The 26873-nt window shown below is 31.4% G+C and overlaps 1 protein-coding gene across 1 annotated transcript; it reads right to left on the reverse strand.

Annotated features, from left to right (window-relative positions):
- Positions 1-5111: 5111 nt before the first annotated feature.
- LOC127708553 (uncharacterized) lies at positions 5112-10068 on the reverse strand. The gene is made up of 6 exons (XM_052213459.1): positions 10062-10068; positions 8555-8714; positions 7219-7766; positions 6765-6881; positions 5995-6101; positions 5112-5294 (listed from the first exon to the last, which is right to left on the reverse strand). Exons 1-6 carry the CDS (start codon positions 10066-10068, stop codon positions 5112-5114), a joined length of 1122 nt encoding a protein of 373 aa, XP_052069419.1.
- Positions 10069-26873: the final 16805 nt, after the last annotated feature.

The raw sequence follows: 26873 nt of genomic DNA on the forward strand, positions 1-26873 counted from the left end.
AATTTGGACATGACTCAAGGCCTCCGAAAAATGATAGTTTAAGCACATTTTTATATCCAGTAGCAATCTGTATTCTTGTGACCTTCAATTTAACCCCTTAGCTTGAGTTGGGGTTACGCATAAACTGGGCGTGTTCATTTTTTAAAATGAAAAGAATGTCAACATTGAAAATGAAATAATGGTCAACCATTTTGCTGACTGATTCAATCCACGAAGACTCATTCTGATGCAGGTTAAAACGATGATTAACATATTTTTTAACCTATAATATGAAATCAAACAGACCTAGAAAAATCCAACTGCACGTGTTCACTATTTCTTTATACATGTATCTATATTTATGTTTATATCGGGTTATATGACCGTCGGCAGTCTTTGGTGGTTACCTCGATGATTAATTAAATGGCGTCTAGACTACAATACACACGAAATGCTGATACATATTATCGAATCCATGCATCGTAAATTGTTTATTTTAGACTTTTTATCATTTGGATATACGTTTTAGTATGTTATGAATAGGATATGAGAACTTTAGTCAAATCGGTGAACATGAATTTGACAGCTAATACCCCTTTAAACATTTTATCGTATTTTTAAAATTGTATTTGACTGAATGTATTGCTATGTACAGTAATTAATATATTGTAAAACATGTTTAACCCCGCCGCATTTTTGCGCCTGTCCGAGTCAGGAACCTCTGGCTTTTGTTAGTCCTGTATGTCTTTTTTTTAATTTTGGTTCATTTATATGTTTTGGAGTTTAGTGTGACGTCCATTTTCGCTGAACTAGCTTACATTGTTGTTAGGAAGCCAGCTAAAGCCCGCCTCCGGGTGTGGGATTTTATCGCTGTGTTGAAGACCCATTGGTGGCTTGGGCTGTTTTCTGCTCTTTCGTCGGGTTGTTGTCTCTTTGACGCATTCCCCGTTTCCATTCTCAATTGTATTATTAATCAATATTTCCCTAATTATCGAATATTGATTTTTGCAAATTTGGTAATGTCTGTTGAAAAACAATATTGAGCTATTGTTGTGCTATAATGATACCTTTTAAGTGGTATCACAATCTTACTTGTAATGCCACCCTCAGTTTTTCTACCAGTATTCTCAGCAACTTTTCCAATTGTTTTACCAGTGTCAACAATACCTTTTTTAACCTTATTAGCCTGTTCTTCAGCTTGTTTTATCATCCATTAATTTTCCAAGTGACATCTCCGTACCAATATTAATTAAGTTTTCTATCTCGATTTTTTACCACATATCCGAACTTAACAGCTTTTGCAACAGGTTTGTTAACTACGTTCAGCAGTCCGTGGATCATATGTGCGTTTCTGGTGGTTTTTAGATATTTTTAATAATCTCCTTGAAATAATAAGTATAATTATAATCGCTTTAATGACTATTGGATCAGTAAAATTTAATTAATTATAATAGAAAAATATCAATTGTTCATAGATCACTATTTTTCCAGATTCATTTTTTACACTCTTTTATCTTTTATCGCAGTATACCATACTGTAATTGACATATTTAATAACTTTTACGACCTGACTTTATAGATAATTTTATTATTCTAAAAAAAACGTTGCAACTCCCTTAGGCTTTAGGCAAAGATGATCTTTGAATCGATTTTGATTGATATGAATAGGCTTTTTTTTGTTATGATGCTTCGAAATTCTTTTTACTTTCTATTACTTTCATTTGATTGTTGCTGAAATTGGTAGACTTCCGTTCCGGCATGATTAAAATGATATCTGTTAACTGTTACTTTTGTTTATATTTTTTTTTATTGTGCTAAATCTTTCACGCAAAGTTGTCCTATTGATATTTGATTCTCTGGTTTTAGTGTCTCCTTAACAGTTTTGAATAAGGTTCATCACAAACATCATCGATTTGAGTGTACTCAATGAATATTACTCCAGGAACAGGTATCATGCGCTATCAAACTTATTACTCAACTCTTTTAAGGTGCATTGTATATTTTTATGACGAAGACGTGACGTAATAATAATGATGATGTATATATCAGTTTTGGAGTTTTTTGTTTTTGTTTTTATAGCTACATCTGGTTACTGGTGCACTGAAATTGTAGTCATGATCGTTCCAAACAACTTTCACAGTCACTAAAATCATCTGGAAGCTTAAATACATAAAGAGTAGCTGTATATGTTATATAACTTCAAATACACATGAATAGATGTATAATAATATACATTTGTATTGACATGTAAAATTGTATACTAACGCGTGTAAATGTCAAAACACAATATACTAAAACATTTTCTAATTTATGAGAATTTATTCAGACAATATAATACTTCAGATGACTTGTCATAAATATAAATCATTCACAATGATTACTTCGTCTTACTGAGGAGATGTGCATCTGTATAATACCTACTGATCATCCCATATACATTTATTAAGCAGGGAGTGTGCATTATCTGGTATGGGCGATCGGGAATTATCCAGATAGTGAAAACAATGAAAAAATAAATCACTTTTAATGTGAAAATTACAACACTTGTGTTGATAAGAGATATACGTATGTTAAGCCATTTCAATTGATATCTTATAGTGTGTCTTTCTATGTTGTGATGTTACACTATTGTTTCAGATAAGGGTGTAGGTTTGGTACCATTAAAATGTTTAAACCCGCTGCAATTGTTTGCACCTGTCCTAAGTCAGGAATCTGATGTTCAGTAGTTGTCGTTAGTTGATGTGGTTCATAAGTGTTTCTCGTTTCTCATTTTTTATATAGATTAGACCGTTGGTTTTCCCGTTTGAATGGTTTTACACAAGTAATTGTTGGGGCCCTTTATAGCTTGCTGTTCGGTGTGAGCCAAGGCTGCTCCGTGTTGAAGACCGTACTTTGACCTATAATTGTTTACTTTTATAAATTTTGACTTGGATGGAGAGTTGTCTCATTGGCACTCATACCACATCTTCTTATATCTAGGTGAATTTGTCCGTTAAATGCGTTAAAAAGTAAAGCCTCAGTCACAAATCAGGATTTTTAATACCGTCCTGGAAAGGAACATTCCGATAAAAATGTGTTAAAAGTCGGATTAAGTTCCTGTGATTCGTGGCTCGAAAATTTGTAAAAACAAATATTGATTAAATCACGAAAACAATCAGATATTTTTCAGGAAACGTCCCTATTATACCGATAAAAATATACCATTCTAGATTATTGATAATAGTAGTCCGACTTTTTCACATTTCGTGTCTTTGCACTGTCTGATCTCAAGCGCGAGCCATAATCGGCTATCTGTGACCGCCGTATTAACTACAATATTGAAGACAACTTAAGAATTACTTAGATTGTCAAAGAGATTACAATGATATAACTAGTTTTTGTTTTACAATATTAAACTTTCTAAATTATATCAATTTCAAATCAGATGTCCTGAAACCAATGAACAAAAAAAATAAATAATCTATCAAGTGTCCAGTTTTAAACTACTAGTACGTCAAATTTATTATATTCTTTTCAATCGTATTTAAGTTTGATTTATGTATAAACTTACATTGTTCCTCTTTTTTGATAAGTTTAATACTTTTATAGACTCGGAACGATGCAGTCTGAGAGTCTTTTTGTATATACACCTGTCGAATGTTGAATACCTATTTCATGTCACCCTCTAGATGTCTTTCGGTTACTATTTTTGCTGGTTTGCTTTCTCATTGACTTGTACCAATTTTTATTTATAACTGTTATATACACTATCATGTGTTTTTCTTCATTAAATTGTATTTCAACCCACTAATACAATATTATTTTTTATTAACTATAGTAAGCACTTGTAAAGTAATCACAAAAACCAATTTTGGAAGTGCACGTAGTAAAAATAACTCCTTTTTCCCACAAGAAACTGTACATCTGAAAAAAAAACATTTAGTTGTCTAGCAAAAATGGCGGGAGCCACAAGATACGTTTGCAGTTCCGGTTAAGTAATATAAAACAAAAAGACTCTAAAAACACAAAACATGCAACAAATGTAGTATTAGCTCAACTTTAGTTCACTCCAATAATGTAACTAAGTGTACTTAACCAGTCACAACCAACAAATTGTTCTAACACTATTAAATTCTCATAACCATGTTATTTAAGACGCCATGTACGAACGCTGTTAACAGGATGTTTATTTGTGTTTTAGATATTATTCAATTAATATTCTATAAAAATTTCCTGAAGTAAAAAATTTACAGGAACATCAACCTAAAAAAATGTCAAATTTGATGAAATTTGCCTGCAGGCAGCGTTGTTTTGCACTGAATACCTTAAGTTTTAGATTAATCGTTTAATATGATTCTATGAAAAGTGTAGAGTCTGTGAGTAAACGGTACTTGGGAAGTTTGTTACTCCTCGTTTTCAATACTATTAGCTATTCCTCGTATGCTCTAAAGTTGTGTCGGAGTCCGGCAGACCCAGTATAATATAAAGAGATATGGTATGATTGCAGATGAGACAACTAACCAGGAGAATCCATTTAACATAGGATTAGTAGGTCACAGTGATTGCTTTCAAAATTTTCACAAGTTTACAGCTCTTGGTTTCTCCGTACCATAGTAAAACTATATATCCTTTCTTGAATGGATCGTACATATAAAACGTTACCTTCTGCAAAGTGTGTACGGTATAATCCATATTTTCTTTAAAATGCAACATATAAAAGACTACAATAATTAATTAATCTTTATTGCAAGTAAAACGTTAAATAAACTTTTAAATACAAGTAAACAAAACAAAAATTGGATAAATAAATATAACATACTAACAATTTCAACAAGTATATTCTAATACATCAACTACAATTATATTGCTAAAACATTTTGTCATTTGATTGCACATTGTCATTCTTATATTACTTTAAATTGACTACTGTAAATTCAGAAATTATTGCGTGCATTTATTATTGCGATTTTGTCATTTTAGACTAAAATGCGATTCTAAGTTTTGCGATATTGAGACCAATCCTGTTTAATTCATATAAGATATTTCAAAATGCGAGTTTAAATTATTGCGATTATAACCCTGTCGCATTTTTCGCAATAATAAAAACATCGCAATAATTTCTGAATTTACAGTAAATGGTCTAAACAGTAACTCTATAGCATTTTATATATGATATCTTTTGATATTTTTATGGCCATGCCATCTATGTTGGAGATTTCAAAAAGTCCGGAAAACTGAAATCGTTTCTTGATTTTGTTAGTTTGGTATGTAATAAATGATTTTTTAAATGCCAATTTCCCGTGAACGATAACGATACTGCTCGTTTCATATTCCACCTGAAAAAAAGCATAAAGTACAGGTATTAGTAGTTATTGAATTATAAAGTTTTAAAGTTATAAGGTTACAGAGCATTAATCGTGATGGAAAAATAAAAACTACCAAGGCAAGAAGGTAATCATATATTTTAATTATTGAAAGGATATTTTTTTACACAAAATTGTAATGATGTTGTGTGTTTATTTTCGATTGATAGATTGATAGATTGGTGACTTCTTATATTTCTAACGACTACCTATTACATACCAATATTAAAATGGAGGTGAAACAGCACCAATTGAAAAATTAGCATTTAGAACTTATGTAAAAGAAGCCCTAATCTAACAAAATATAGCTCGCTTTTGAATGTGTTGTCTACTAATAATTGCAAATAGATTTGCATACATGAACATTTGATGAATGAAAAATATTTGGACCATTTTGAGCCAGTATTAACTTGAGTTGAGTGGCCGTATCATTGACATTTACCAACTATCTACGTTTATTCATATTAAATTCCGGTCAGTAGTCATGTGATATCAAGAATAGCATCCCATTTTGTCCGAAAAGGGCTATACATGTATCAGCAAAATAAAATATCTTTGTTTCGATAGAACAACAACACAATTATTTAATCATATTAGTTTTGACTACATAATGGGTCTTTATAAAGGTCTCGTCCTAGCTTGCATGATTTTGAGAGACTGGTGAAAATATTACCTTGGTCACTATAGGTGCATTAGAAACAATATAGGTGTATGTGTCCTCTAAACCTCTCACTTTTTCATATAATTGTTTCTGTCTTCTAACAAAACTTAACCCACAAACTGCAAATAAAGGAAGAAAATGTACAGATAATTAATAAAATATGTATATTTAAACTCCATATTTGTTGTTCTTTACATTAAACTTTTTAAACTTTACACAGAGAAAAAATAAGCAATTACAGGTCACGGCCTTCAACAATGAGAAAATCACATACCATAAAGTCGGCTATAAAAGGCTCCGACATTGAAAATGTGCAACAATTCAAACAAGACAACTAACGTCCTAATTCATAACAAAACCATTTTCGGAAAAACAAATATGATGAACATGAACCAACGTTAAGTTATTTCCTATAAAATAATGCAATATCTAAGTATAATATATTGTTTCCTGTTTGGTATTAAATTAATAATTAAGATCCATTTTGTTTCATCTGGTGATCCGTTTATTTGGCAATCGCCATGGCAGTCAGCAGTGTTTAAGAACATCCGTTGTTCGACCTGCTAGTCAAATGCGTTTGGTTAAAATATACTTTTTCACTTTTTTGGTCTTTTGGAAAATATTGTTTGTGCTGTATTTAGACCCCTCTACCAAGAAATTTGTTTTGCATGCACACGTATAAAAATTGCGGTTTTTATCCATCGCAATCATAGGTTTGAACGTTGTTTTCAATTTAGACTTGTTGGTAATATATGATATATATTTATTAATTATATACTTACTTTTTCCAACTATTTGTTCCTCAGTGTGTTTAGTTGTATCAAGTATATCACAAACTGGACAACTGTTTACACAACGCTTTGCAATTAGATGTCTAGTTGATCGTTTTCCAAATATTTCTAAAAAGTAAATACCAAAATTGTCGAATACCACAGAGAAACAGTGTAATATTGCGATACGAAAAGAACAAATTAGAACATGTAGAAAACTGGTATTTAGAATTAGATGAATATTTAATGATAAAAAAGGAGAAGATACCAAAAGGAGGAACTTGCCAAATAATGCTTTAAAATCCGTGAGAGAAAAAATTTTGACATACAAATTATTTATTCACATTTTATAAATTCAACGAGTTATTATTATTAACCATCACGAAGAAAATATATAAAATTGATTAATTTCGAACAATACAACTATAAATTTGATTAACACCTTTATCTATTTATTATAACATACTTTTAATTCCCTTCCAAATCTTTTTGCCAGTTTTCTTGACTCCTCTTCCAAATTTCCTGATACCATGTCCAACTTTCTTGGTTATTTTGGCAACACCTCGTCCAATATTCCTGCCGATTTTTGCTACTCCCTTTCCTAATCTTTTAACATGACTTCCTATTTTGGATCCGATTTTCTTAATCCCGACTCTAACTTTTTTAATAGCTCCTCCAACTTTTTTTATTGTACTTTTAACCTTTCCTCCTATTTTTTTTACGAACTTTCCTATCTTCTTTCCAAATCTAGCAGCTTCCTTTCCAACTTTTTTACCGAAAGATCCCACTTCAGAAATCACTTTGCCAAATATTTTTTCTCCAGCTTTTTTTAAAGTGTCTTCTATCTTAGAAGTTATGCCTTTAAGTTTTCCAAGTACTTTATCGCTGATTTTTTTAACTACGTCCAATGTTCTTCCAATTACCTTAAGAAAATTCGCTACTTGTATAACAGGGTTATTGATCACACTAAGTAACTTTCCTAATTTTATTTTCTTATGATCCTGTCTTGGTTCTCTATAAAGAATACAAATATTAACAAATTCAAATATAATCTGAGTGTTACTTAAAGATTATCATATGCTTATTTACTGTTAAATATGATATTATTTGTAACATTTTGTATTCTCTAATTGCAATATGGTGGGTAATAAACAATAATGTAAATTTTCACCGCTTAGAAATATGTGACTGCGAATATATTGTTTAACAATACATTGTTAAAAAAAAATACATAACGACCTGAAAACCCATTACTGTTAGGGTCAATTCTGAAACTCAGATATTATTTTTTCATGCTGGCTGTATACATTCCACGTGCAAATGTGTCTCATATTTGTTGAAACCTTACGAATAACAGACATTCCGTCCGCTCCAGTTATATTTAATACACAAATGAAAATCTGTGTAAATATAATATTCAACGTGCTCTGTTAAATATGACTACACTTTTGAACATAATAATCCTATCCAAATGTTCTTTTTATCAACTACAAAATCTAATTGTGTTTCTGTAGTAATTTATAAGATACACTTTTCCCTAATGCAACAATAATACTATAATAATCCGAAAGCGGACATATTTCTTAATACCACCTGCTGATTTATAGTTGTAAGTCTGTACAGGAGACAAACTCAAATATTAGACTTGCCTATGTGACACCTGGTTCAATTGGGGTGGGGGGTCAGATTTAAGATTTGTAGTATAAGATTTTGCTTTCTCTGTGTTTTATTCAATAACCATATACACTGTACTAACATTTCAATATTCAAGTCTGTTAAATTATGAAATCAAGTCTACTTACTGTGGTGCACAAATATTTCCAGCACATTCATCACATGACTTTAACGTTCGGTTTACTTTGATTTCACACGATAATGTTATAACCTTCTCCTCATTTACAGTATCTTCAATTGCATCGACGATATATTTTACAATATCTGCTCGTGCTTGATCGTTTATTTCTGAAAAAATTTAATGTTTCAAATTATTTATAAGAAATTGTATTCATTTTATTATATTTTGAATTTTTTAGCTTTCTGAAGAGTTTGTTATACTCTATTCGGGAACTGGTTTTTTTTTCAAACAACAGTGACATTCTAATTTCATGTTACACATAAGAAAAATAATTTTGAAAATCATGTAATGGTTAAATAAACTGCCTTCTTTTATTAAAACGATATTTGAACATTGTCATGAACGAAATAATTTTGTAAGATAATGCTTAGAAAATGATTAGGTACGTTGACTTATATATTCTCAATTCCTTACAATATATGACCAGTAGCTACAAAGTAAATACATAAATGGAAAAAGGACACATTGTAGATAAATAAACATATATGAAAGGAAGAGTGTTTTTATTCCTGATCTTCATCTTGCCACTGATTTGGTCTTCAGCGATGATTTGAAGAGATAAAAGCTTTAGCATTAAATAAATAAATTAATTGATAAATTAATAAAAAGAAACTGTGTTGGATGCACGTCAGAAAAAAAACTAATAAAAATGAGGAAAGAACAAATTATCTAAGGAATAATGTTGTAATAGCCGTATTTCATCTCACATGAACAAGTGTTCAACAATAATCCAAACCTCAAACCTCAACTCATAGTTAGGACAAAACGGTCCTTACTCATCGGTTGAAAAAATACATATGCTTGAAAAAAATCCACACTAACGCGCACACGACGTGGTTCACTAGTAACGCTCGTAACATGAAATAGTAACGAAACCTGGTGTGGACTGCATAAAGGCATGTTGAAGACGACGTGATATGATAATTATTACATGTAAATTAATGAATTTAAAAATCATTCAGTCTATTAAAACATTTAACTTACTATCCAAATTATTTTGTGGAAGTGAGAGTAGTTCTCCATTACAAGTACAAAGTGCTGCAACTACTGCCACGAGAAGAGGAATGAACATTTCAAAGATTTTAAAAGCTGGATGATTTTGAAGCAGATTTTATTGTGTTTTTATAAGCAAAACTACGGCAGTTCCAAGAATTAATTACTAAAAAGCAATCCTATTAATATTTACGTGATATGTTCAGCCATCTGTGTTTATAAAACGGGGGATGTTATGTGTTTCATCTGATTTTGTTAATGAAATATTATACATTTTTCCTTCATTATATTTTATTACTATCATAAAAAAATGTGTTTTTTGTTTGTGAAGTATTTTTTCATATTCTAAAAGAAAAAACATATCACTTTTTTTTTTAACTTACTTTAACTAACCTTTAATGTACCTCAAGGAACTAATGTCAATTTACCACAAGAACATATAAAACAATGCGATTACGTACTTGTCATATTTATAATTTATTATTTTTGTTGATATATTTTTTAGGAAACCACATCGAAATGAAAGTTTTCATGTTTACGACATCTCAAGAGTGTATTCGATAATAATGTGGAAATTTTCCTTCACTTTCACAGCCACATTCTGTATCCTGTTACAATTCAAACCTACTTAATATTGGCCAACTTCAAATCATGTACATGTAAATTTTGAATTGCACTGAAAGTTAACAGTTAAATCATGTTACACTTAACAATTATGTGAGTTTCAGATCGATACAGATTTGATAAGCATCGTAAACGGAAAACAATAGAATGAATAATTAGGGTCATGTACAACATTTTCTCATCATATGCAATGTTTGTGTACGATCAAGAATCACTTTGTAATTTTGTATACTTGTAAGGTAGTACAAACCGAGTTCATTAATGAATAAAAAGAACCAATTTCCTTATCTAATAAGCATGATACACAAAGCAGTACAGGGCAATTTAGTTAAGATTAGACCTATTGGTCCATTTAAAGATTATTTTAAATTTGACTTTTTTGTCTAACCCTTTTGTCGTATATGGTAGCAAACTTTTAAATATTTGGTTTTCAAGCTTTTTCTATCAAACAAACACTATACATGTCAGCTCTGATAAACACAAAAAAACTGTATGTACAAACAATTTTTACATGATTTTCACATTTGCAGATCACCGAATAAACCTAACGATAACTGTAACCTCAAGATGGTGTACTCGATGCAAACTAGTTATCTTCTCTTTGATATTTAAATTGATTTTTCAATACTGTTAATCTCTCTTTATTTCTGTGATAAATGTATCCTCACTATCCCTAATCTTAAGATCTAAGACACCGAAAACATATTGTTAGTGAGTTGAGACACAGACATATCGTATCGGTACACCAATTTAGTGTCGATTTTGGGTTGTTCTTCCTCATAACTCTGTTGGACACTTTTTGACCACACCACTGTTAATTAAATTATAAACTGTTAACACGCACGGGCGTCACGTACTAATTGAGATATGTAAACGCTAAATGATGGAGCAGAGGGTATGTTACTACTGAGAAAAAGGTAGTTGACAAATGGAAAATTAAATCTATCACGTTTGTCATAAACTCCATTTTGAGGCCGTCCATCTTTACCATCGAGGAAAAGAGTAAGATATGAAGTAAACCTTCTAGTTTCGGTAGTATCCTTAATTTCAAGCACTCTTTTTGACTTTGGCACGGTTATGCATGAATTCTGGTTCATATGAGTAAAAACAAAACAAGTCGGCAAGCAGGGGTGTCCAATAAGTACCCATTTGAATACAATGGTTGTTAAAATATCAATCAACCAAACTCAACAAATGTTTGTCTATCAAAAGGCCAGCATATTGATGATATTGTCTTCGGTATGTTTGTTGTTGGAATCAGAGTGGTTCTTTACGAAGAAAGATTTCGTGACCTAAAACAAGGAATTTGCATCTATGATTCCTGTTTTTGTAGAGAAAACCCTGTTAAATGAGACGATGCAGTTGATCTTTCAATTGAGCATTCGAAAAATTGTGAAGATTGGAGTTGCAGATTTTGAATATTTTGAAGTAAATATTTAGACCTTAAATTTTCAGCTACATATTCGATTGACACCACTGATAGAATATGCATTATCACACATTGCTAAAGGCCATCTTTTACTTGTAGGAATATGATTATTCGAATAATTTGACGACGCAGCTATTTATCGTTTTTCTTTAAAAATGTATCTGTTTAGGTAGACAGTATAAAGACAGGAGAGTTTCATTGTCTGTTTTTATGTTAATACCAAGGGAGAGAAGGATGGATGTTTGATATTCTTACTTTTCTTCTTTTGTGAAAAAAGTAGAGATTCCGTTTTTAAGTAGACATTCTAAAGGATTCTTACCAAACCAAATTATTTGAGGCTTTGTCTGATGGAACAACAACATCAACATAAAGAGAGGGTTCAGAGCTTTTTCAAAGGACAGAAACCCCTGTGATCATTGTATATTGTAGATTTTGAAGGCGTCTATATTTCAGTAGTTCTCCTTGGTTGCTGTCTGTAATATTTTTTAACATTAATCAGGCCGTTTGGCTTTTCGTTTGAATTGTTTTACATTTTCTCATGTCACGACTTTTTATAGCTGACTATATGCTATGCGTTTTGTCTGATTATCGAAGGTCGTACGGGGACCTACGGTGACTTTATTGGATTCTATTGGATAGTTGTCTCGTTGGCAATCATACCACATATCCTTGTTTTATTCTGAATGCATAACCGAACAGCTTTGATCCATTCAGATAAAATGTCCAGTTTTAGTTGATTTCGTTTGCGTTTTACCCATTTTCTGGCACAGTCCTCAACTGCATCCATCAATAACCAGAATGTTTTCCTTCCAGTTGATGGGTTAGAGAATCGGTATGTCATTTGGCTAACAACTCTCTCAGCTGTTCATTGCGTAGGAACTTTCATTAAATGTCTTAAGGCTTATTTAGACAAAGCAGTGCTATAAACATATTTGGTCAAAATATACTTGTTGTATTGAAATATTATTGAAACAAAGCGAGAAGAAAACAATTTATTTTTGTTCCGATTCCAGAATAAACAATGTGCAATGTGTCACAACTGCGGATCACCTTTACCGTTATTTAGAGACAAAAATGTCGGATCAGTATGTTTCAATCAATGCAAAAGGCAATGTGAGCTTTTTTCCTGACTTGGCGTTCGTCATCAAACCTACATTGTTGGGCCTAATTTATGATGGATTCATATAAGATATATTAGTTCATGTGTTTGTTTGTGTTATTTGTTTATACATTAAATACTTCATAGTTGGTTTTATTCTTATTTACTGAGTTTATTTATTCACATCATCGTGTTTGTGTGTAAATCACATTACATAAACTGCTTGATGAATGAATAAGGTATTGACAATTCACTTGGAAACTCAACAAATACCCGCTTTGGTATCTTTCGCCTCTCTTTTGTAAGCCATATTGGTGTTATGATATGCAAAATACAAAATGTATAAGACATCTACCTGTTCGTAGTGAGGTATCGCCTTTATGGTTGTCAATTTTTTTCTATTTTTGCTGCTTGTAACTTGGTTTTGATGACATACATTTGATCGCCTTTATTGAATAAACTCATAACTTGTCACACGGTATGACCGTTGACCCTTCGGTAAAGACCATAGTCTATTTTGTTTAACTTGTGTTTCTAAGCTAACTCGTTAACGTTTACCCTGTATCTCAAAATGTTCTCTTATACAATACATAAATTTCAGAAACAACATATTTTGCATACATTTATTGTCAGTAAAATTGTAAATTAAGGTAAGTGACATATTAAATAAATCTTTACAACGTTTGCATAAGGTTTGGGATTTTCAAATATTTTGGCTATCATTGAAGTTTCACCAGCCCAGTAGTCAGTACTTCTGTACTGGCATGGAAATACGGATATTGTTTTGTCTGAAATTTGCTGTCATAAATTTTGAAAATCATTTTAAATTAAGGAATATATCTCCCTTATGCCAAGCTCTGATTCCTTGTCCGGTTTTGGCTATACTTTAATAGAAAAGAAAGGATTACGCGGTATCCATCCATGGCAAAAAATCAGTATGTGCACAGCAATTAACACAAAAAGTAAAGGAACAGCACTTATTCTTCATTTCAAAGTCACAGTAAGGCCTTCAACACGGAGCAAAAAAATCTCACCTCACTGAAAGTTTAGATCCTTCTTGGTTTGATCAGCCCTTCAACGTTTGTATTAGGTTTTAGATTTTCAAATATTTTGGCATCAATAATCACAAGAGATATTATTTTCAAAATGCGCATCTGGTGCAGTAAAATTGGTATCGTTTATGTTATTAAAGCTGAAATATTAAACGATTGAATTATACCAAACATAATGATTGGAAAAGGTTTCAACGGGGAGCACATCTTGTTTAACATGCAAAAAGGAGACACCTTATATCTAATACAATTATGTTTTATGTCTCAAGATAGCTTTTAATTTCATGTTTGAATCCTTTTTTTACTTTCAACGGGGACCATATCTCATTCTACATGCAAAAAGAAGACACTGTTTATTTAAAACAATTTTGTATTATGTCTAAAAATATTCAATAGTTTATTTTTCATATCTTTTTTAAAACATTCGGCTAAAAACTTCTTTTGATATTTTCATAGACATTCCGTTAATGTCAGAGATTTCAAACAATCCAGGAAGTCTAAATCGTTGTCTCATTTTACCAGTTTGGAATGTTACAAATGATATCTTGAACTCTACTCTTCCGTCTGTAAAGAGAACACTATTCTTTTCATACTCCACCTGAAAGTGAAAAAAAAACTCCATACTGGTGTTGAAGATATGGTACTCTCGACTCTCCATATAATAGCCGGGTTGATATAAAAAAAAAAAAGGAAACGTTATAAAAAGAATATCCATGACTGGGCATAGGTATTCGTCATGACAATCTATGCTATATATTTTTCAAAAATAATTTGAAAGTCGTCTAAGTTTTTTGTATATTCGGTCAAAGAATTTTTTTTCATTTTTTTTTAATCGCACATAATAATTACTTACTATTATGTATAGCAATATAACAGACAAAAATAATTCTTGTGTTTATATCATTAGAAAATGAAAATTCCTCATAACAAAAAAATATCCAAATAAATAAATTAACCAGCGACAATTATAGTTCTAGTGGTACCAAGTCGATTAAAATACGACCAACATTTTTATTTCAAACTTTTATATCAAGTTTATACTGATATAGCAAGTGTCGAACTCTCATGTGTTTGCACTGGGTTTAAAAAAAACACAAAGAAAAAAATATTTACATATTATAAAGTGTATTCAATACTTATAAATATAGTATTAACTGTTAGAGACTATTGATTTTAAATTGATTTCCTTCATAGGCTCATAACAGTGCACAAAAACGGAGGGATTCAATAAATCTCAAACATCTAGAAAGTACATAAATTATAGTAAAAAATTATTCAGGAAATAGTGAGCATTGATTAAAAGCTAGAGACACGTGACAATTTTTGACCTTTACATTTTAGTTTTCATGAATGTATAGTGATAAGGTACCAATGCTTGACGGATGTTCTTATTACTCCCTCCTCCAATAGCAATCCTCGACTAAATCAACACTTATGACTTATAATGGGTTTCGGGTTCCACAAGGAAACAATATGAACATAACCGCATATGTCCTCATGTTGTATTATGCAAACTCATTCAATGTTACAATTTCGAAAGGCATTATATGTAAATGCTAAGAGGACTAACTATGTAACCTTCAAACTTATTGATATAGGGTTATTTCAAACTATGCGTAGCAATGGCAGGCGAAATTAAAAAAAATACCTTTGAAACAATTGAGTTCTTGGAGAGTATGAATCTGTAAAGAGCTTTTAAATCTTTTATTTTTTCCGCTGCTATCTTCTGCTTTGTAACAAAAGTGGATCCACAAACTAAAATGACAATGAATATCGTACACATCGGCAAACAAATTTTTAAATGTAAAATAAAGTACATGTATATTTTGACATATTTATGCAACTGACAAAAGGCATCGAGAATTATTTTAAGATGCCCTTATTGGATCAACTGGAGTATACGGAACAAATGGTTCCCAGTTGCGCATTATTAATGAGTAAATTTGCAATTATTAAATTATAAATAAAAACATATCGACATATCGCCACATCGACATATCGACACATCGACACCTCTACATATCGACATATCGACACATCGACATATTGACACATCGACATATCGATACATAGACACATCGACACATTGAAACATAGACACATCGACACATCGACATATCGAAGGACTATCGTAAAATTAAATCTATTAAATCGTAATTTTAAAGTTTTTTCAATTTGTGATTTCACATGAGAATATAATGCAAACGCAATAGTAAAGCTTCATGCTGTGTCAATGACAGTTCGAGTAGCGTATGATGTGTCAGTGTACAATCAAGCACCGTTGTTTGTGTCAATTTGCAGTCTGGCGCCGTAGGCTGTGTCAATATGTAGTTTAGCGCCGTAGGCTGTGTCAATGTGCCGTCTAGCGCCGTAGGCTGTGTTAATGTGTAAGGTTGAGCCAACTTGTTCTCGTACCTCAAACAAATGACAAGATATATTCCTCACTGATATTACTGCCGCTCAATTTTAATGATTTTATTTTGTAGTAAAAATGTGAAACAATCAATTTGAAACTTTTGCAAGAATAAAAGAGAGGACATAAAAACGTGTTTTATGGTATAGCATAATTAGATGAAACGTGATGCCATATATCAGGAAACTGACTTGTTAATTGCTGAGAAAAATTGTGTGAAAGTTTCATATATGTGCATGTTTTAAATATGTTAATGTACAAATATTTTAAATATAAGCTTTTGGCAAACAGGGAATTTACAAAGGAAATACATCATGGAAGAAACTGCAAACGTGTTGCAAAAGTATGGCATAACGAAATGAACTTTGGTCCCATATATCTAGACACTTTGACTTGTAGTTTCTGATAAAAATGCAACAGAAATGTGTTTCGGGCAGTTAGCCGCATGAACGTACGTACGGACGAACAGAAGTAAATAAATATATCCCAATCTTTTGAAGAAGGTTACATACACTGTTAAAATGTACATTTTGTTCTACTTACTTGTTAGTATTATTTTGTCCTGTTTATTCTTGCTGGTATCGACCCGATCACATTGTGGACATTTTTTTGCGCAGCGTTTTTTCAGATGTCTGGTTGATCGTTTACCAAAAATACCTGAATTATGTAGAATGTGATATTTATTTCTAATTGTCAAATTGGTGCATGTATTTTGAAGTGAAAATATCAGTATATGAAAATATTAAAGAAATCTCAGTGTTGGAAAACAGTTTTAGTATTCATGAAACTTAAAGTTTTTGGTCATTCAAATATTTTGACCTCGAGCCTCCCTGTCTCAAAGCGCTTCTAGTGCAATAAAATTGGTACCGTTAATGTTATTAACAGATTAAGTAACTTATAAACGATGCTACACATTTTCTTTTTTTTTCGATAATTTTGTACATGCATATTTTGAAATGTTCTGTAAAATAAAACAATATTCAGTAATTTTTGTGTTATAATGATATCTTTAAAGTTAATCACAATCTTACTTTTAATGCCACCCCAAACTTTTTTACCAGTGTCAACAATACCATTTTTAACCTTATTAGCCTGTTCTTCAGCTTGATTTAACCATCCTTTCATTTTCCAAGTGACATCTTCGGACCAAGAATTAAGTTTTCTATCTAGATTTTGAACCAACTGCCCAACGTTCTGTCCGAACTTAGCAGCTTTTGTAATAGGTTTGTTAACTTCGATCAATAGTCCTTTAATGATCTGTTCGTGTATTTGTGGTGGTTTACTATAAATGAATAAAAGAACAGTTTAGTATTCATATGCATGAAAGGGAGTCTTGGGTACACTTCAATGAGACAATAAACAAGATAAAAAAAAACAGTTACCATAGCAACAAGCAGTTTTGTTTTTTTCAAATAAAGAAATGTATATACTTGTTTGTGTGGCAGCTTTTAAAGTGTTATACTTGTTTCGTCATTATTCTTCCACTCCTTTATTTATTAGTTCAAGATTATTACCAACATGTTTAAGTCCTTTTAAATAAAGGTAGAAACACGCAATTATATGGTAACCGTTGTTTTCCATGTAATTTACTTATAATTGATTGATTGTTGTTTGCTTAACGTCCAGTAATTTACTTATAATCAAACGGTTCAAATACTTGTGATCGTTGAATATGTTTAAAATATACAAGTGAGGTAAATTGTTATAGGTTGAGGGCATGATTCGCATGGGGTTATGGAATGCATACAAGGAGAAGCCTACTATATCGACGCATCTGATATCGCACTATTTTGGATTTCCTTTCTGTTCATCATTTATGCATGTCATCTGCAGCCTTCTGTGCTCTTATGTTGTAAATGTCAGAAGTGTTTTTAAGCGTTTTTAACACGGAACAAAACTACGTATCTTAGTTGTATATATAATCTTATCATACATACGTGCATGTGTCCGTATTTTGCTACTTTTATAATTGAACCACTTATGTTGCTAATTTATTAACATAATACCGAATTCCAAGGCAACTTAAAAAAAGGGGGAAGTCCATAAAACCAAACAAAACCAAACGCTCGACTATACCAACCAATGGTACGACTGGAAAACGGTGATCTATAGTTGCTTGCATACACGTCATTTGGTTTCTGGTGGATAGTTTGTTTCCTTGGCAATACTACCACTCATCCGTATTGTTATATTACAGAGATTGGAATAAATTTAACACGGAATAAAATTGAGAATGCATATTTATTTGTATGATTGTCAATATTTCAGATATGAGTTTTGTGACTCAGGCCGGAAAATGTATATCAAAAATATTAATCAAATTAAAGGACCAATTTTATATAAATTATAAGCCTGGTAGTTTTATTATCAATATTATCAATAACAAAATAAAACTTACGATTGACAACGATTTTTTTCACATTGTGTGCATGATACCATTGTTTTGTTGATGTTGGCCTCGCATTCCAAAGTTGAAAGCGTCTGAATGTTTGTAATCTTTTCAATTTCATCAAGTATATAAAGTAAAATGTCTTTGCTCGTCTGAATATTTATTTCTAAAATCAAAAACCAAGACCATGTCATTCATAAGTATAATTTAACAGTTTGAAATTAAAAAGAACTGTTGAGAAGTTCCAAAAGGCTATAAAAATATGTTGTATTAGATCTCATTTTCCAATTACAATAGGAAATGAGTGCACCTGATTTTAATGTATATCATAAAACAATTCTTATGTATACTGTCTATTTTCAAGAGAATATTTTGAAACAAACTCTATGTGAACAAGTGGTGACTTGATATTTACAGTTATAAATTAATGTGGTTGGTTGCCGCCAAACCTCCATATGTATGACAGTAAATAAAACTTCAATTATGTATTTTGGTAACGATGTTCCTTACTAGGGTAAGCAAAGTGTCTGGAATGACTGTACGCAGTTATATTAATTTTCATATAACCACACAATAAAATCAAACCTAACCTTCCTCTTTTTTTTTTACAAAATATCTTATGTAAACATAACTTACTGTTCACGTTGTTTTGATGAAGGGACTCTAAATCTCCAAGACAAAAACAGAAAAATGTTACTACTACTACAAACACGGAAAATATCATTTTGTTCATTTTCAAAACTGCAATATATAGGCGAAATTTTTTTATTTATACTGAAAAGTTACGCCAGTTTTCAGAATCAAACACAAAATAGGTCATGAATATTAGGACCTAACGGCTAAACAATATTTGAAAAATGAAAGAGATTCCCTCGGGTAAAAGAGAGGCGTAAAACATGTTAAATTGTTTTTTTTTATTCCAACATATGTCACATTGTTTTGAATTGTTCATATTCACAAAGGTCAGACTAGTGCTGCTTAAGATACTATCATAAAGTAGGTCTGCAAAAATCTATTGTTTGACACAAACATAAGCACATTCATTTTAAAGTTTTTGTCATATACCACATCAGCAAATTAATAAATTGTTTTGTTTTCTTACCTTTTTTATTTATTATTTTATTAGCTCAATAATCAAATTATATTTCAAAACAGAATTGATCAGAAAAAGTTGGTTCACTTAGTTTTTTTCTCCAATTTTTTGGTATTACTGTAAGTCTTCCACAAGAAAGAAATCCACAAATATTTTATTCAAAATAAACATAAAACATAATTTGTAATTATTGAATTATCAAAGAGGAAAAGAAATGGGTGAGGATGTGGATGGGGTTTACAGAATAGAGAATAATGGGGAAAAATATAAAAAATAGAGAATAATGGGCAAAACGTATAAAAAATAGAGAAAAATGGCCTAAAAATTAAAGAATTCAGAAATAAAGGACCCCCATCTAGACCCTCATGGGTATGTTTCATTTGTAAAGTTTTTTTCACGTAAAATCAATATGTATAAAAACTGACTGTATAAAAAGTAAAGAATATACTAGAACGCATAAAATAATTACTCCCACATATTATCAGATCTATTACAATATGTCACTTCATACGTAGTCAGGATAGTTTATCGGACTCGATTTGACATATTGTTTTTTTACATGCGCCTCCGGTTTGAATTAATTAAACATTCAAAAGTTATCATAAATTACAAAATAAAAAGCATTATGAAAATACAATCAAAACCGTGGTAAATCTCAATAAAAGAAACCTTAAATGTCCTTATGTTGAATACTGTGATATGTTGGCGTTCAAACTGAAAATTCGGTAACAAGATCAACAACGGTCTCCATGGAATGCTAATTAAAATAAATGCAAATCATTATTAAATGATAACATTGTGTAAAGGAGTACTAAATTTATCCTCAAAATATGTGACGACAATTTCAATAACTGAAACTACCTCAATTGTCATGAACTTAAAGTAAGCTTAAGTAAACTCGCCAAAGTTCATTGATTCATGGTTTTGTTTTCGAAATTGTCTAGTCTAACTTAGTGTTAATATCCTATTTTTGTGGTTAAAAAGTCTATATTTCCGTTTCTTTTCTTATTTGTGATTTAATACTAATGATATTTATTAAAAAATAACCAACATAAAAAAATAAAAAACGAAAGTGTTTTCATTTTTCGTTTTTGATTTCATTATACAAAAAACGAAAAACGAAAGTGTTTTCATTTTTCATTTTTGATTTCACAAAAAAAAAAAACGAAAAACGAAAGTGTTTTCATTTTTCATTTTTGCTTTCACAAAACAAAAAACGAAAGTGTATTCGGTCCGTGTATATTTGCGTCCATTCGTTTTTCGTTTTGAAATTATCAAAATCAAAAAACAAAAAACGAAAGTGTTTTCATTTTTCGTTTTTGATTTTGATATTTCAAAACGAAAAAACGAATGGACGCAAATATACACGGACCCCTGATGCTCGCTTTTTCTTTTGTTTTTCTCACGTTTTCACATGTTTAAGAACGTTGGATACATATAATGACCTCTTATTGTCCCTTAAAGCTTCCTAGCGAATGTCAACCCTTTTTGTCCAAATGATATTTGATATTTGTGTCCTGCAGTATGTCCATATAATATGAAAATAAGGAGGTGTGGTGTGATTGCCAAAGAGACAACTATCCACCAAAGTTCAAATGAAGTTGGTGTAAGCAATTATAGGCAACCGTAGGACCTTCAACAATGAGAAAAACCCATACCGTATAGTCGGCTATAAAAGGCCAAGTTTAAATTATCGTAAAAGAGATCTCTCAACTGTCTTGTAATGTGGAGTTTTCAACTAAATACTCTTTATAAATATTTTGTAATATGAAATGGTTTCCGAAGTTCAAGTGGACTACACCAGAATTGAAGACAATATTACACATGACAGTTTGAGAAACTTCTCTTCATCTATAGTATTTTCGATTTTATCGAGATTAAAATTAAGAAAATAATAATTTGGTCATTTATTTCTGAACTCATGCTACGTTTTAAAATATTATTCAATTATTCTATTATCTATTTGGTATTTTTCTATAATGTATCCATCAATAAATGTCTAAATTCTTGTGAATTTTAACCCATGCTTTAAACATGTAAATGTAACGATTTTGTTCTAACCCCGATACTGACATTTTGAAGGAGTGTGGATTTGTATGGTAGGTGATGAATGCAAAGCAGAAGACGCTTATCATGTCGACGTACCCGGTCTCGCTAGTTTTGGAATTCATGCTATTCCCTCGGTTTTTGTTCTTATAAAAATAAGAAGATGTGGTATGATTGCAAATGAGACAACTATCCACCAAAGTTCCAACGAATTGGATGTAAGCAGTTATACTTAGGCAAGCGTACAGCCTTCAACAACGAGAAAAACGCATACCGTATAATCGGCCATTAAAGGCCCCGACATGAAAAATATGAAACAATTCAATTAAGAAACCTGAAGGACTAATTTATGACAACAAATATAACAGACATGAACCAACGACAACCACTAAACTTCAGGCTCCTGACTTGAGACAGACACAGTTGTGTAACAGAACGACACCAGGACAAACTTTAAAAATCAGTTGAAAAGGGCTTATCTCATCGATCGATACAAAGCAGAAAAAACATCTAACAAAAACACAGACCGGATCATTTGCCGGTATTTGTATTTTTGTAATGGATTTGTGAGGTTTGAACAGCGGTAAACTACTGTCGTCACACAAATCATAAATAAGAAAACAAATTAACAAGTAAAAAAATATATGGAAATGATAGTTGATAATTGTCATGATCAAAACAACATAGGTTAGACAACGCCTAGAAAATAATTATAAACGTAGACCTATATATTTCATAACCCATAAAGTCTTATCAAGCAATATTAGAATAAATAAAAAAAAAGAATGAAATGAAATGATATGGAATTGATATGAAAAAATAATCTTATATGAAAGGAAGAGAGCTTTTGATGACATCTTGTCACTCGCTAGGGCATTAACGATGGTCTGGAGAGATCTCATCTTTACATATGTCAAGTAGTTTTTTTTTGTCCTGATTTATATATCAAAATGTATTTACGAGTTTTGAACATAAGTTATCTATTGCTACCTCTTAACGAGCAAATAGTTAAAGAATGAATGAATTAATAGAGGATTGATTGATTGTTGGTTGCTTAACGACCAGTGGCAAATATTTCATGCATGTTCAGGACGAGAACAAATTAACAATAAATACAATAGGTAGGTAGGCCGTCCAGGATAAAGGTCGGAGATATTTAGAATGTTACGGGAAAATTAGGGTATGTTGGATAGGGACAGAAATTTAGCCTTGCAACAGGCCACCTACGGACCCCTCAAAGAGTTGTTGCAGAGGTTCTTAAAGTGCAAAGAGCGTGACACTCTCTTTACACGAGACATCGGATTTAACGTCTTCATTCTGACGTGGCTGCGAACTTGTACATCCCGCACAGCCAAATGTACGCACAGTGCGAGGGTTTTACTGACGGTTGGAGGAAGACCAATGGTAAACATATTTCTATTCCCCAGTCACCCTTCGGGATATCTATTAGAAGAGAAAGAATATTTGTGGAAGCAATTCACACAAAAATCTATTGACATACAAGGAAAGAATCAGTTATTTAAAGCATAATTCTTTTTTAGAACTTATATTGAACATCTATTCAGTTATGTGCTATAGTTTTAGTATGACGAAAAAAAAATTCACTTCTTTACTCGTACTATGAATAACACTTCTGTACTCGTACTATGAATAACAAATTTATTTTGTTAAAAATGTTTCTGTACTCCTAACAACTAAATTATTATATTTAAATTTACCTGTGTACGTTACTTTATTTAACGCCATTTTGTCTTAGGTTAAAGTTGTCTTTTTGACATTGACATCTTTTTTATTTATATTGTGTCATAGATCAAACTTTTTCGTTCAGTGTATATTTACTTGTTTTTGTGTATTTTTTTTTTTTTTGATCGAGTAAAGCCATTTCAATTGATATTTTATTGTGTGTCGTTTTATGTTGTAATGTTATAACCACTGTTTCAGGTTAGGGTGAAGGTTGGCGCCTGTTAAAACGTTTGAACCCGCCGCATTGTTATGCACCTGTCCTAAGTCAGGAGCCTGTTGTTCAGTGGTTGTCGTTTGTTGGTTTGGTTCATAAGTGTTTCTCGTTTCTCGTTTTTTATATAGATTAGACCGTTCGTATTCCTGTTTGAATTATTTTATACTAGTCTTTTTGGTGCCCTTTATAGCTTTCTGTTCGGTGTGAGCCAAGGCTTCGTGTTGCATGAAGGCCGTACTTTGACCTATAATTGTTTACTTTTTACACATTGTGACTTGGATGGATAGTTGTCTCATTGGCACTCATACCACATCTTCTTATTTATAGTTAAAAGCTCAAACCTCAATCAATTTCTGTCGTGTAAAGTGTTACTACTATTGTCAAAGCAACTTTTTCTAGGTTTTGAAAGGCACTTGATTTTTTAAGTACATCTATCGTATAACCCGGTCTTGCTCCTTTTGGAGTTCGTGTGAGTCCCTCAGTATATTTTTTTACTTTGATTTTTCATTTCCTTATCGATTTACGAGATTTCAACATCTGTAAACTGAAGCCTTAATTTAATCATGTATCTGTATTGTTCAATTACAAAATGTCCATTAAAAAGAAATATATTTATTTACGTCATAAATTGGCTAATTCTATAAATCAAGCAATTCATACTGTTTCACCTGACTTGCATTTAAAAAAAAAAGATAAATTTTGACTACTATTATTTTTCTCTATCTTTAAAAAAATCATGTCATTTTTTTTTTCTGTAAACTTTGATGCTCATCTTCCAATAGAAATAACAAAATAAGGGTTTGTTTTGATTAATTAAAACAACTTTAACGTACCTCAAGTAACTAATGTTACTTCATAGTATACACGTGTACAACAATGAAATTAATCTACTTTTTCGTGTCTATAATTTATGAGTTTTGCTCATATTCTCATTTCAAGTGTTTGTACGTACATGCACAAATGTAACGGGGAATCCATTGTTACATGTGAAAATATTCCCTACACTTTAACATACACGTTATGGTTCCTGTTACAGATTTTAAACTAATGAATGGTTAATAGCGGTGACATGTAGATTTTGGCACTACTATATGAAACTGTTACATCCCATTAGAGGATGACCGATTTTTTTCTGGTTGTCTCTTCAGCATAGGTCAGGGAAACAAAGTAAAATAGAGTGAATATTAAAGATCATTTTCATGCGACATGTTTTTTTCTCAACAATATGTTGTTATATTTTCAAGAAGTGATTTTGTATGCTAGAGCAAGTATCATTCATTAATGATTACGAAGGCCTATCTTTGTAATATTAGAGACAAATATGCAGACAGCAGTAACAGTGTTAGCATGCCATCTGAAAGCACTGTTTTGCATGATATCATATGTAATCTTCGCAAAAAACGTACAAAGCACTGATTGTTCTCTATTGGCGTGTTTTATGGACTTTTATAGTCTTTTTTTTCGCCATGCTATTGTCTTTTCTTTAGTGTATATAAATCGAAATACACTTAAAAGCATAGATGTTCCAGTGAAAAATTCGTCATTCCTCTCAAACACTATTCTCTAGGAAGATGGTGAATCAGAACTTCTGGATGAATCATCATCTGTGCCTTTGCTTGGTGACAAAACTATAACGGAAAATTAAGACAAGGTCAGTGGAAGCTTATAGATATATTCCTAATAAAAATAAATAGAAAGCAAGTACTTTTCGGAGGTAAATGCAATATTTTCCAATAGTTCTTTGTGTTTCGGCATTGAAATTATTTAGTTTGTTCTGGGCATTGCACATTATTGTTTATTTCATGTACTGTTTATGATGTTGCTTTAAACAATCTTTTATAAAGTACAGCAACCGATAATAGAGGAAGTACGGCAAAATTACATTTGATTTTGATTTTTGGTGTTTTAACGCCACGTTTAAGTACCGCTTTTGGGCTATTTCGTGGCGGCCAGTTTTTATTGGTGGAGGAAGCCGGAGTGCCCGGAGAAAACCACCGACCTTCGATAGGAAAAGCAAAATTACATATCAATGGTCAAGTATACTTAGAGTTTGTTTTCAGTTTCTTAGAATGTTTTTACATGAATAATGTTGTTTGTTATTTTCTATTTGTACTTCTATGATATTTATCTAAAATATTGTAGAAAGCCTTATGCCAATTTTGAGTTTGTAGCCAATCCAAATTCAAGAAGGCCAACACCACTGGACACAGTTTAACATAAAAGTATGAGAAATACATATACAAAGCTCCTTCTCAGAAGTTGTCTCGCATATTTAAAGACAATATGACGGGGGTGATCCAATATTAATATTTGCGATTTCGAGTGCAACCCTGAAATAAGATATGGCTACCACAGTGGAACATAATAACGCCATAGAAGACATATCCACATACAGCTTCTCAAAAACCATATCGCATATTAAAATCCAAATTGTGCGCATAGGATGTTCCTCTACTAATTTTAAGTTCTGGTGTGTATCCGGAAAGAAACATTGTCACTAGAGTGTAATAGTAGTTCACCTTAGCTGTATTTGACAAAACCTTTCCGAATTATGAGTCCTAAATGTTCTTCAGCTTTGTACTTTATTTGGCCATTTCATTTTGATTTGAGTGTCACTGATGAGTAATTTATGGACGAAAAGCGCCTATGACGCACTAAATTATAAGCCTTGTGTTTGTAATTTTTTTTTTTTTTTTCACAATGCAGTCATTTTGGAAATCCATACAAAAACAACAAAATATAGCTTCTTCAAATCTTTAACATTATAATTAAATATTGTATAAGTGACACTATCGTTGCTGGCTCTTAACAGCTGCTCAAATTTCCCTGGACAAGTAAAAAATCTAAAGTTGAAAAAGACAGAATCTGTTCTTCATTAACTCTCTTTTTAAATAAATAAATAATTATATCAATAATCCCAGACAATATCGACAAACTTGCATAATTTTTAATATTTTCCTTTCTAAATATAAACATAGTAAAATGATGGCCCATTAGAGTAAAAATCAGTTGCTGACGCATTCTTTGATGAACCATTCAGATTGGACCTGATTATTTAAGGAAAACTAATATAAGTTGGAAATCACCTTAAAATTGTTGACTTTCAAAAAACTTGAACCAAAAAGAAATCAATGAAAATTAAAAAATATATATATTTATAGATAGATTTTA

Source organism: Mytilus californianus, unplaced genomic scaffold (genome assembly GCF_021869535.1).
Source record: "Mytilus californianus isolate M0D057914Y unplaced genomic scaffold, xbMytCali1.0.p SCAF_7, whole genome shotgun sequence".
NCBI lineage: Eukaryota > Metazoa > Mollusca > Bivalvia > Mytilida > Mytilidae > Mytilus > Mytilus californianus.

Bases quoted from the DNA above. Each gene is read 5' to 3' on its own strand.
- LOC127708553 (XM_052213459.1), bottom strand. The intron at 6,882-7,218 runs GTATGTTATAAT...TTTACTTTTTAG, and splicing joins GATTTGGAAGGGAATTAAAA to AAATATTTGGAAAACGATCA. The intron at 5,295-5,994 runs GTAATATTTTCA...GCTTTTTTTCAG, and splicing joins ATGCACCTATAGTGACCAAG to GTGGAATATGAAACGAGCAG.